The 13,643-nt window shown below is 44.5% G+C and overlaps 1 protein-coding gene across 1 annotated transcript; it reads left to right on the top strand.

Moving 5' to 3' along the window:
* Positions 1-6,268: 6,268 nt before the first annotated feature.
* On the top strand, positions 6,269-12,754 carry tcf20 (transcription factor 20; the record flags this gene model as incomplete). Its single annotated transcript, XM_080856148.1, has 5 exons — positions 6,269-9,268; positions 9,353-9,446; positions 10,813-10,862; positions 11,026-11,124; positions 11,393-12,754. The coding sequence occupies 4 exons, from the start codon at positions 6,269-6,271 to the stop codon at positions 11,083-11,085; spliced, it is 3,204 nt and encodes a 1,067-aa protein (XP_080712274.1). The 3' UTR covers positions 11,086-11,124; positions 11,393-12,754.
* Between the last annotated feature and the right edge of the window lie 889 nt (positions 12,755-13,643).

Below are 13,643 nucleotides of genomic sequence, written 5' to 3'. Positions count from 1 at the left end.
ACTTTCTGAATATGTTGGCTGTTTGCAACAAAAGAGGGATACAGTTTATGGTGGGATCATATGTCATATACTTATCGTTCAAGTCATATGTTATGTCAAGAGATACAAAGGGAAATATCAGAACAGGCCTGAATTTTAAGGTGTAGAGAAATTCTGATTATCACGTAAGCACAAATTGGTGTTGCTGTATTCTTAGGTAGATTGTGAATGCGTGGTGGGGTAATTAAAGAAGAGTCATTTTCTTGTATCAATCCAGCAGGTTTATGATCGCAATGGTGGAGGATTTTGTGGCAGTTTGAATCAAATAAGTGAATTTTATAGTTCATATATTTAGCAGATGTTTTTGTCTAAAGTGACTTTCGAAAACATTCCATTTATAGAAAACCAGTAAAAACAGCCATTAGAAAAATAAATAATAGTAATTATTGACAATACCATATACAAAACTATAATTATATGTATAGAGTATGCCTGATGAACTTATTTGTATTAAGACTATTTTTTTTAAACTATTCTTAATATAGTAATAATAGATTTCACTCCGTTACAACTAGGTAGTAATAAACAACATGACTATGCATCACACTTTCAACCTGTTCTTCTCCGCTGCTTTTGAGACTAGTTAACCATACCAAGTTTACCATAGTCAAGTAGATGTAAGCATCTGGGTGACAGATATTTCCTTACCTATTGTTACGTTTTTTTTTTCTTTCAGATGTTTAAATCCCTTCTCACAAACAAGAAAGGCCTGCATTGAGATAACCTTTGAAGGACGAAGAACAGAATTGTGATCACAATGAAAAGCCTTACTTTCAGATGGTACCACATGAAGAGGAGCTAGGCCAGAGGACCTCTAAATGAATGGCAAGAAAACAAGCAAATAGTGTGGAATATATCAGAGAGACAGATATCCGTACTATAAAACTAAGAACAAATAAAAAGGGAAGAACAAAAAAAATAGAGTGCAAAAGAAGAAAAGGACTTCTGGGGACCAAAGATTTTTTTAAACACCACCAATTGAAGACAGTTCACTCAAACAGTATTCTGGAGGAGAGAAATAAAATCCATGAAATCTGTTTAATCATATTAACATTAGCATCAGTGAACATATGAAAAGATCCATGGATATTTTTTGGTCCTATGTAATGACAAGTTATTTTAGGATTTGACAGCTGAGCTGCTAGACATAAGTGCACAGAACTACCTGAAAACAGCATTTGTGTGCAATTTGCCAGAACTGACGATTTGCAGTGACTGCAGTCTCACTTGTACTGACTCCCTTGTGAGCATTTTCAGTGTGACCACACTGAGCTTTTTTTTTCTATTTCAGGTGGGACAATGTAATTTACTTTCTGAGTTCAGCCAACAGAACTGGTGTACTTAAATTCCACCAAAAACGGTTTGTGCCAAACTTTCAACAGCTGCAAAGAGATAAAGCAACATCTGCAACGTTTTTTGAATGTAACTGCTGCTACAATACACACCATCCAACCCTTAGTCGCTGTCAGTGGAAATTTGAACTCAATGCTTAAACTCCTCAATTATTTATTGTCAGGCCATCTCTTAAGAGTCAACAAATTTACCTGCAGACTTTTAACCCATTTTGTCATTGCATCTCCATCTGCAGAATCTCTCTTCGGAGTTATTTTTTTTTATATATATATTCACTGTTAGCCTCATCAATTGCTGCATCAGCTGCTCCTGGCTGTGATGAACTTGTGCTTGTATTGTTACAACCAGTCGGAAACTTCATACTCTAATACACTTAATTTTCAGTGACATCTTCTATATTTAATCCGAACAAGAAAGGCGTCTGAGCAAACTTTTGCTCCTGGAACATTTCAAAAATCTTTCCAAATATCAAATTATTAAGCCTGAACATTTTCAGAAACCTCAAACAAGGTATAAAAAAATGCAAAACTTTCCCAACAGTCCTGCTTCTCTTCACCCTGGATTTACCAACCGGAGTGGGAGCATGGTTGGCTCTCCGTATCCTCCACACTCAGGGGACCCTCAGATATCCCCAAGATCAATAGAGGAGTATGCTGCCATGCAGCAGCAAGCCCAAGCAAACCCTCAAAGTCACAGTCAAGGTCACTTGCTTCACCGGGGGCAGCAGCACCCTGGCCATGCTGCTCACATTCATGGATATGGGTCAAGAACCAGAGCAGCTGGGGAAGTGCCCCAAAACAGCCCCCACAGTGGAGGTAACAGCAACCCCTACAGAAAAGACATGGATTACTATTTTTCAGTGAGTGGCAGAGACCGAAGCAGACGAGGCGGTTTGGGGTATGGGACCGGTTTTGGGTACTCAAACTTGGATGGGCATATGCCCCACCAGTACAGACATGGTGTTGGTTCAGGCTCAGCCTCTGGCATGATGTCTCCATACCCTCTGGACTATGGGACCACTGCTGCCTCTGGGGGAAGTGGCAGTAGCAGCAGCGGTGCAGGATCATTTTCTCCTTCTCAGCAGTACAACATGGGTCAGGGCGCTTCCATGCAACCAGTGTCCGCATCCCCCATGCACCAGCGCCAGCAGAGCCAGAAATATCCCTCTCACCAAGCACTACACCAAGGGCAGCCTCATAGGTCCTACCCTCTGCACAGTCATAGAATGCCCCCTCAGTTTTCACACTACCCTGCAGGATCAGCTGGAATATACAACTCTCCACCACACAGATATGATGGGAGTGGCAGTGGTGCCGTCGATGTTAAAGTAAACAGCTCACCCACCCACTCGAATCCTGCCCCTTCTAACAGCACAGGGCCATCTGAGAGCCTCGGCCAGCCCTACCCAGCCAGCCATCCACAGTATTCCCCTCAGTCTCATTCCCTTCACAAACATACTGGCCATGGCCAGCGTAACTCCCAGCACAGTTTGGCGACAGGTTATGATCCCTCTGTAAAAATGCAGCCTCATGCAGCTCAGGCAAGTCATGCATATTCAAAGCATTCCCACTCCTCTGTTCCATCGGCCAATCCTGCTGGGACGCACCACTCTTCTCAAGAAGTCTCAAAATCCCCCATGAACTCTCAAACCCAACCAGCCCAAATGCAGCAAAACTTTAGCCCGATATCTAACCCTTCGCCAGCTGCTTCAGCAGTTCAGTCTCCCAGCTGTAGCTCATCCTCTTCGCCCCTCATGGGTGTCTCTGAAGGTTCGGGGAACACCTCTGCTCCCCAGGTACAGCCACCATCTCAAAGTTCCCTCTCAAACCCTCGCAACAGCCACAGTCACGGCAGGTTACTGCAAACTGTACCTCAGCTAAGTCCAACTCCCCACTCCAATAGCAGCATAAGTAGTTGTGGGAGTAGCATTGGTGGTAAAGGTAGCCGCCCTGCTGTGAATGCAGGTCGATCAGGTGTTGGCAGTAAGGGAGCGGCAGCCAGGGAAGAAGGGCCAGTCTCTCTATACCAGTCTTGCCCCAAGGAAAAAATCATGCAAGATACAGGGTTTAACAGTTTGAATGCCCTTACATCTCAAGTGGCTAACATACCCAATACTGTACATCACATGTTGCTGACTGACACTTTGCTTTGTCACAAGAAAGGCAAAGATGGGGGACAACACCCCCACATGCAGCCATCTTCACAAGCTGTGCCCTCACAGTCAAAGAGCCAGAGTGCCACTGCAAATCTGGGTCATGGCCCAGGAAGGGAAGACGGTGGTGTGATGGTTAGTGAAGGTGGCAGATCTGAAAGAGCAGCAATTGAAGATCTCTCCTCCAGGCCAGAAAGAGCTTCAGAGACCAAGGAGGAGCAGGGGGAGCACTTTTCTGATGGCGAGCCGAAGAGAATGAGGCAAATGAGTGGCACTAGCAATGAGTCAGAACCAAGCAACTATTATCCGCCATCCAAGAGCCATGGAGAACCAACCCCTTCACACTCTCACAATCCAACCGAGCAAGGTTGCCGCAGATTGCCACTTCGAGTTGACACTGAAGTCTCCAAAAAGCAGTTGTCAGCTCAGTATTCAACTGTAGGTGGAGCTCAAACTAAAACACCAGACACCCAGACTCCCTCATCGTCCTCACCACCTTCTGTTCCCCCCTCTGCGCAGCCTAGTCCAAATCTGCCCCATTGCCTTCCTCCCTCTTCCATTACGTCATCATCAACTCCCTCCCCTGCCCACTCCTCACTATCTAATTGTTATTTGGAGTCTGATGCCACAAATGCTGACAGTAAAAATGGGGTAAGAGAAAGGGAACCCAGAGAAATTAAATTGGAAAGGAACAGTAAAACTGAGAGTGAAGAGGCAAACAAAAGATGGGAAAACGTTGCTCATAGAGGAGACCTTGCAGGCCACCCTGAAGGAGATGGGTCAAAGAAGTTGCAGAGTATAGACAGCTGCAAGGAGGAATTGTTAAGCCCAAAACAAAATGAAAACAAGGAGGGGAGGCCAGACAAGGGCCAAAACTTTGTACCTGACAGGACTTTGAATGCTGCTGAGCCACAACATGGAGGAGTTGGTGTTATTATGTCAACTCGCCCTGACAGTAATCAACCTGAAATATCTAAGCATCCGGAAAATACGCCATTGTCTCCACAATATGGCGGTCCTCTGCACTCTAGTCAACAGAATTATCCTGAAGAGAGGAAGTTCCTCAGAGATTTACGCAGCCATAATGGTGACGGGGATGGTCCTGTTGACCAATACCCTGCACAGTATGATGCGTCCTCTAAACCTGACTTTGGGCAGATGGCACCCCATCTGGGTCCTTATAAGTATGGAAACCATGATATGTCCTTTAATACCTGCATGGGCATGAAGAATAGAGGGAGAATGGGTCCAGGAGCAGGGATGGCAGCAAATGCAAGATTCCAAGGATACAATCAGCCACAACTCACTTATGGCTCTGTGCCCAGAAAGAATTCTGGGATCATGGGACTGGACGCACAAGTGAGAAGAGCAATGGGTATGGGACCAAGACCTGAAGACAGTAATTCTCAGATGCAACAACCGTATCCAAGCCTATTGCAAGAGGTCCTTCAAGGCTATCACATAGACAGGCGTTATGGACGTCCTGAACAAGTGAATACTCACTTACAGTCTCCAAACCTGGCTCAACACCACTACCAACCCAGACATCCCTATGCCATGATTGAAAGTATGAAACCTCATGGAGCCACGTCTCCAGCTCTGATGGGTGGGGTCAGTGTTCATCATGCCGAAATGACCATAGGGAAGCCTCATCCTCTGAATCAAGGGTCTGGGAATGATATAGGACCAGCGCTCTCTCATTCCTCATGGGATCCAGAAGCGCAAAGATTAAAGGGGTCACACTGTGGCTCCTCAGATAAGAACAGAATAGGTGCATCACCAAACCAGTCTTCCCACATGCAGCAGCCCACAGAATTGACTGCAGTTCCTCCCTCAAAGCACATCAATTTAGCTGACTACTCCTTACCACAGAGGAGATCTTCCTGTTTGACCCCCCCTGCTTCAGCTGTCCAACAACTGCTGTTACAGGAAGTTGAGCCACTAGCTGGCAGAGTGACTCCCACCAATCAAACACAAATATCAACTGCCTCACTTTTGTCACCATCTTCTGAGCGGCGCTCAGTTATCTGTGATGTGTCTCCATCTCGAAGAACCCCGGATCAAGAGATGGGTCAGTCTGGGACACCTGCAGCTTCAGTTATACAACAAACATTTTCTTCAACAGCACAGGAGCAAGACAACAGACAGGAACAGCAAGGAAATAAGGCAGAAGTGAAAACCGAAGAACCTATCACCACAATAGAGGCAACAAATCAAAGTAGAGAAGGTCTGCCAGCCGATGCTACCAAGAAAAAGAGCAAATGTACTGTGCCATCTGTAGACATGCATTCCAACCCCCACAGGACCAGTGGTGGCAGTATTGATCTTGCCACCACAACTCGCCACCATCCACATCCACTTCCCCATCATTCCATCCAAAATCCTCTGATGTCTCCACAAAGACAGCAGCCCTGCTCTCAAGGACTTGATGTATCTGGGAGTCATACATCTGCATACACAGGCTATTCATACGGTGATGTCAGAGAGGGAAATGCAGAACTGAGTAAAGCGCATAATCCCTCCTACCATGGTTACGGTGTGACGTCTTCTCAACCCCAGCTCCGTAACAAACCAGAGGGGTATTCTCATCCTCATTCCCTCCACCATGCACATGATGCTGATGCCAGACTTGACTGGACAGCAAATCCCAGCAGACCCACCGAAATTCTGATACCCAACTCTGCTCCTGACCTTCATGCTCCTCAAAACCAACCTGAACGGAAGATGACCGATGGCCTGACCAATTCATCTCAGTTACCCAGACAACATCCACAATATCCAGGAGCATACTATGATATGAAGATGTGGGAAGCCTATGCTGCAAGAGAAAGTGGGGGAGGAATGCTGGAAGGAGATCCCTCCACAAGAATCCAGCAGCCAGCTTCTGCAGCACCTCCCGAGTCAGTATCGGCACAACTCACTGCAAGTTCCATACACCCAGAGACTGAGAGCCCTCGGGCAGTAAAGGAGGAGACCGGGAAATCCCTTCATCCCATACCTGCTTCTAATTCTGTCAGTCACGCGAGCAGTGCTGGTGGAAACCAAGGTACTCCCCAGGGCCGTCAGTTCAGAACATGTGGGTCAGGGGAACCAAACCCATTAATGATGAGGAGGAGAGTTCGTTCTTTTATTTCCCCCATACCTGCTAAAAGGTTGCATCAAGATGGAACGCAAAAGATAGGGCAAAGTTCACATCAGTCCTCACTATCTCAAGCTGATCCCAGATACCAAAATGAGAGTGACTCAGATGCACCTCGTCCCAGATTATCTTCTCCGAACTCTTGCCCTACATCCACTTCTCAGTCACCACCTTCACAGGGAAAGACAAAGGTATTGCCTCCAAGAAAGGGAAGAGGTCTGAAACTAGAGGCCATAGTGCAGAAAATTACACCAAATGTGAAGAAAGTGGGTGATTACAACAGCCATGGAGATTCTGACTCAAATTACCCTGATACAGAAGTCACACCTTACTGTTCAGATGACCAAGATATCAGTGCACGTTTTTCAAGTGGGGATGGGAGTTGCCTTCCATATCTTGGAGAAGGTCAGTCCTTAGATGAGGTTTTATCTTACAGATCAATGGACGATGCTGGGCCTCCACCTATGATCGCATATGATTCATTAAAAGAAAGCTCCACCGGTAGTTCTATTGGTGGTGCGTTAAGGGGGTTGCAGTCAGATTTTGACTTTGGGTTGGGTACATCAACAACTCCAGGATCTCTTGTGGGTGAAAATGACAAAGATGACCTTAGAATACCATCAGATTTCACCTTGTTGGGGCCTTTACCACCTCCGCCACCGTTGCCTCGTCCAGTCCAGGGCTCTCCTCCTCCTTCTTCATCTGCCCTGTCAGATATTCAACAATTTACAAACACTTACCAGCAACTGGAGACTCGAAGGGGAGAACAGTCTGCTGCTAACCTCTTGAGACAAAAGCTACAGGAGCCTGGCATGGGATTTGATGAATATTCCGGCAGTGACTACTATGGTCAAGGGCATCACCTGCTATCCCGATCACAGCATCAGGTTTCTTCTCCAAGAAGTGGGATGTCAATGTCTGATTCCAAACAACTAGATAGTTCTGTGCCTAAGGGCTACTTTCCTTCTGGCAAGAAAAAGGGACGGCCAGTTGGAAGTGTGAACAAACAAAAACGTGCCCAACAAAACCAGCAGCAGAATGTGGGGCCTAGTTCTACCACAAATTCCCAAGCCTCCTCTCCTGCTGCGGCCGCCCCTACTGTACCCCAGGCTGCTCCATCTGCTTCTACCGTCACCAAGGCAGAGGTTCCCACTAGCTCGACAACATCACCAGAAAACCCAACACCCCCACCTTCAACGGAGCCTGCTCAGCCTGCAGCAGTCAAAGTGGATATAGAGGTTGAGGACACACAAACAGATGTTGTTGCGAAGCCTGGTAGGCACAGGCAAAGAAAGGGAAAAGAAGACAACAAAGATGGAGCGCTAAGCAGCAGGCAACGTAGGAGACGGAGAGCTGTGGCAGTGACTTCAAAGGAGGAGCCAGACACAACAAGCACAGTAGGAAATACTGGAGGGATTTTCCTAGATAAACAAAACAATGCCTTCTCCCCATATATACATGTGGAGAGGAAGATTGCGGACCTAGGGGCTGTGTGTAGTATTGTTAATGCAGAGGAGGAGAAATTAAAGTCTGGGAAAGGAAATGGTGCTGGTGGTAGCAGCACAGACACGCTCTCAAATCTCGCTCAAATGGTCAAGCGAGACAAAGACATGGTGAGAGTGAGAGAAAACAGGGTTACTGAGCAGGCTGACTCAGCCCTTCAGACAGGAAAAGCTCTCCCCTCTTCTGGATATGTCCTCCCAGGACCTGTGGTCTCTGAATCATCGCACACTGGTCGTCTGCTATGTTGCCTTTGTCAAAAGTGGGCCAATTACAAACATCTTGGTGATCTGTATGGCCCTTACTATCCTTCTGAGTATGCTTCAAAACTTCCCAAGAGTCACCCCCAGATTAAGCAGATACTTTCTCACCCCGGAGTCAGCACATCAGGAGTAAATCTGATATCTAATTCAGCAGAGTCAACATCCAGTGACACGCAGTTACTGGACTCTTCTAATGTCAAATCCTCAACAGACAGTGATTGTACAGCTAGTCATGCTACCAACCCAACATCTCCTGCTACTACAGTGGGCACAGCCTCTCCAGCAGCTGGTGAGGAGATGCCTTCTCTTTCATACAAAACTGCCAGTGCCACCATCAACAGGAGAGTGCATAATTGGGAGCTGACCCAAGAATCGTCCACTGTAACAGAACAACAGAAGCCACCAGAGCTACAGAATGAGGTCACAGGTGACCTAAAGCCGCAAAGCCAACGCCAGCAGTTGGATGATGCCCAGCAGTGGCCACAACACAGGAAACTCACCTCACACCCACGATTCAAACGGCGGCACAAATCCGGGGAGGATTTGCCCAGAACCATCCCCAGCAACAACAAAGCCTCATTACCATTCCAGCCGCCACCCCCTAGCCTGGACTCTCTTGGTCCTCTGGCCCAGCTTGCCCAACTTCCTCAAGTGCCCTTGGACCCAGAGGAGTTGTGGGTACATGAAGGATGCATAACCTGGGCAAGTGGGGTGTTTCTGGTGAATGGAAAACTGTATGGCTTACAGGAGACACTAGGCGGTGCAAGAGAAACGGTGAGTATGCATTCATGGTTTAAGGCTTTTAATCATAGTGTGAACAAAGTGTGCTTGGTGTCTTATTTACTTATCTGTGTATGTGCTGGTGTGTGTTTTGAGTTGCTTCTAATTATACCTGTTTTCCACTAGAATTGTTCTCATTGTGAAATGGTTGGCGCAACCCTTGGTTGCCATAGCAAAGGATGCACGCTGAGATATCACTACATTTGTGGCATAGAAGCAGGTGAGTGCCAGGAATTGACTGATATTGTTACATTCCTAAAAATGAGAACCTGTTAAGCGTGAAATATACTTCTGCATCCTTCTTCGACCTTCTCCGCCCTCGAAAATAAATGGGCGGGTGGTCGGATTCGGAAGGATTTGATCGTACTTACAGGCCTTATACACTTCTACGACGGCTGTGCGTGCTGAAAGTAATTTACCGCGGCAATAATAATTATAAGGACGGCAACAGCGCTTTAAAACGACGTTTTACATTATTCAAAGGTGAAAGATTAAAGGCAAGAGAATCGCCAGGTGTAGGCTACCTTCTCATTATGTGTGTGTGTTGTCAGTGTTTGTAATACAATGGTGTTGGCTGTAAATAAACTACACTTCGCGTTTTTGACAATAAAATAAATCCCATTTAGGATAACAGCCTTCTTCCTATGTGCAGGAGTTTGTTTAACAGTTTAACTGTGCGGGAGTTGTCCCAATTCCCATGAGGCTTTGCTCCGATAATTCTACATTAAAAAACAAATTAATTCACTGGCGTATTTATATTTGTAGTCATGAAAGTTATGTAACGTCTGAATAAAAAGAAATAGATCAAGATAGGAGGCTTAACAAAAATCAGTAGGCTGGATTAATGAAAGTGAGTTCGACACACACCGCGAGTGAGATGTATATAGACAACAAGTGTTATATATAGTGGTTGGAATCAGCTGGATGTCGCTGTTGGAGAACTTGGCGATTATTTTCTTTTATGAGAGACATTGACACGGTGGGTGATGATGTCGTTGGGAAATAATGTTGTTAGTGGACCAATCACAGCCAAGGGGGTATCCGACTCTCTACGAAAAGTTAGAAAAAAGCGTTCCTCTCCGACCAGCTCTCCGAGGGCTCGGATGGGCATTAACACCTGGGCGAAGGTGTTGCCAAGGCCTGCCAAGGCGTGCCAAGGCGTGCCAAGGCGTGCCAAGGCGTGCCAAAGTGTCCCTCTACGACCGAATCGGAGAAGTAAAAAACGGCCTTTATGTTTCCAGTAATAATGACAAAGTTGTGAATCCCAAACTCAGTGTGATGCTGATACTGCACGGCATTATTAAATGGGAACGTCACTGCAGGATTAAAGAGGGGTTGTTTTCATGCCACCTATGAAGTATTCTATTTATCCTAATGCATATTCCGGTTTTACATTCATGTGAAGAAGTGGACTATATTATGAATATATTTGTGTATAAATGATAAAGCAAATGTGATAAAGCAAGGTGTCTATCCATGAGACATTGTGTTTACTGTCTTCTCCATTCACTTAAAGACAAAGTACCAAGTGGGATTCTGTTGTATTTACCTGGGGTTTGATGCTTGGTCTGTTTTTCTTACCCCAGATTGTTCTATGAATGAAGAAAACTTTTCACTGAGGTGTCCAAAGCACAAGGTAAGAGAGTGACAAATTATCCCAACTCCTATGGAATGTTCAGTTGTAGGGTCATTCAGGTGAAGATGTGTGACTTTAGAACAGTGTTCTTTACTTATTAATTATAAATATATATAAAACATGAATATTGTTTTCCTCTTTTGATTTTTTTTGTCTTACCCAGTTCCCCCAGAGCAGTAGGCCAGCTAAGCCTATTTACCTAGAGCAATCTGAGAGAGGCTGAACTCCACAGGGGATGTACTCACACAGAAGGTTTGGACATGTGAGTGTTAACATCGTGGCTGAGTGTCACACACGTCATCAGTTTAAGATTTTGAGAATTATTCAGAAATATTTGGATTGGATTGTTTCCTCCATATGTGGACATACTGTCACATTTATCTCTGTAATTTTGGCACATATTTAATATTTTGATATTTTACCTTAAGATGCATGCTAAGTTTCTGTATGTGTATTTTTGATGTTATGTTTCAGTCATAGACTTGTATGAGTGTGGTTCTAATTGCCTTGGTCTATGTTTTGATTTCAAGGCCAGCTATGATGGTAAAGGACTGTACCGTCTGTAAATGGAACTGGAGTAGATGTTGTATGGATGAGAAGAATGTAAACCCTACAACACAAAAATGGAGTACCAATGACTTTCAAAAAGATGTTACAAAGTGACAAAAAAGAAAATAAGCATTTTTTTCCCAATACCCGTCAACACCTAAAAAGGAATAAAAAAGAAAGATGAGCAACACGGAGGAGGAAAAATAAAGACAAAACAAGTGTTCCAAAGAGGAACTTCACCTTTTCAGCAAGAAAAAAGACTGCCTCTCTTCTAAAACTTTCAATTTGTGTACACACTTTTGGGACTATTTCTGTTGTGATTTCATCAAAACTGTTGTTATATGGCGTTCAGATGATCTTGTCCATGTTTTTTTTTATGTGTGTGTGTGTGTGGAAGGAAAACCCTTTAAGGGACAGTCCAAGATGGCTGAACTTAACAGACAACAGAACAAAAAGGGAGGCAGTGTATTTACACTTATGTTATGTATTTTCTTATCATAATCCACCTCTGTATAATTATTTTTAATCGTCATTATTATTTGCTATCAGTATTCTACTCCTAAATCCTAATGGAAGAATATCAAACTAAGCTGCATTGTCTTCACCGCGACCATGAGGGGACTTGGCAGTGAATCCAAATATGTCCGTTCACTCATCAGGACCTCTCATCATTCCTGAAGGACAGGGGAAACTGAACGACATAATTTGGAATGTCAGGGTTGAGTTGCCACAGAGACATAATTGCCTTGGAGAATGGACATCTATTGCCTTTCGGAAGTGTGTCTGCGTGTACGAGTGGTTTTGTGAGTTGTGTTGAGTGTGTGTGTGTGTGTCCGTGTCCATTTTTTGGGGTCCTTTGCAAAGTGTTCTTATTTTTCATCCATACAATTTTTACAGCACAGAAAGTGTACATGAAAATGATTGGACATATTATTTTTCAGAAAGAGGAGAAAAAAACAGACACTTCTGGTGAAAAAGGAAACTGGATCCTAGGGGTGTGCAGGTGACTTCATTGATGTTGTGCATATCCGACATCATTGACCACAGTTAGTGAAACATGATGAGGCTTAAACATCACTGTAGGATTTGGTCTAGAGGACAGGTTTGGAGTTGGTTTCACAGAAGCTTTTTTTGTGTTAGTTTTGTTTTGAAAGGTGCCGAGACATTGCAGCAGGGCCGGATTCCCCTGCCTTTGCTCAAAGTTGAAGTGTTACAAAATCAAAAGTGCTTTTGGGTGGGTGTAACTGCTGTCCAGTGTTGGACAGAAAGAGACATATATCCACAAGGAAAAAAACAGTGTTGCCATAAGCTTAAAAGTAAAATTCCCACATGGTATTACTATCTTTATCATTTTGTATTATTATTCTTGTAAAAAAAAAAACACAAACACCAAGAATGACCATATTGAGAACATGTTGTACTAGAAACAAACTGTCAATATGTATATGAATCATGAATACAGTTACAAAAAAGTTACAGTTTTTTTCTTTTTATTCCTTCATTTTCTCCCCATTTCTACTGGATGCAAACTGAAGTCTGTGGTTATTAATGATCATTTTCAGGACTAATGGCACTATGCTTGTTATAGTTCTGAACTAGTCATTTCAGCCTCACCAGAGGTATCCATTGATCTCAAAAAAGGACTGACTTCTGTTACCATGCCCGTCATTTAACATGATATTAAACAGAAATCTCTTTCTGCTCAATGTCATCTTTCAGTGTTAGCTTAACCACACCCCCAACAAAATGGCCTCAAATGTATCTTCATTAATGTGAAGTGCGTGTGGGTGTGTATGTGTGTTTCTAAGGCTGTGGGTTGACACTAGCCTGTGCTAGCATGCTAGCAAGTACCAACATATTCGGCAAGGATTAAGTCCCCTTAACCCAGCTGACTGTTGTTTCAGTATGAATTCCTCAGTTATTTTTGTGTCTGCCTGGGCACGTTCCCATTCACTCACACTGTCTATTCCTTGAAGGCATACCCACTGCTGCCTGAGGGACACTGGGCCCTTAGGAGGAAACAGTGGTGGGCCATGGGTGTAGGCAGCCTGAGGGGGATCAGTGAGGTTTACTGTCGATCACGTTCTATTAGTCCTCTTCTGCTCTGTGTAAAGTAGTCATTTTTACTGAATGGCGAAATTAATATCAGACTCACCTCATTTACGGAGAATGGTTCTGTTGTTCCGCACATGGTCCAGGGCTACCGCTTCACACTTTGGGGTTTGCCGTAGT

Source organism: Sprattus sprattus, assembly GCF_963457725.1.
Source record: "Sprattus sprattus genome assembly, chromosome: 18".
In the NCBI taxonomy this organism is placed as follows: Eukaryota; Metazoa; Chordata; class Actinopteri; order Clupeiformes; family Clupeidae; genus Sprattus; species Sprattus sprattus.
This window is presented reverse-complemented; position numbering and strand designations above follow the sequence as displayed.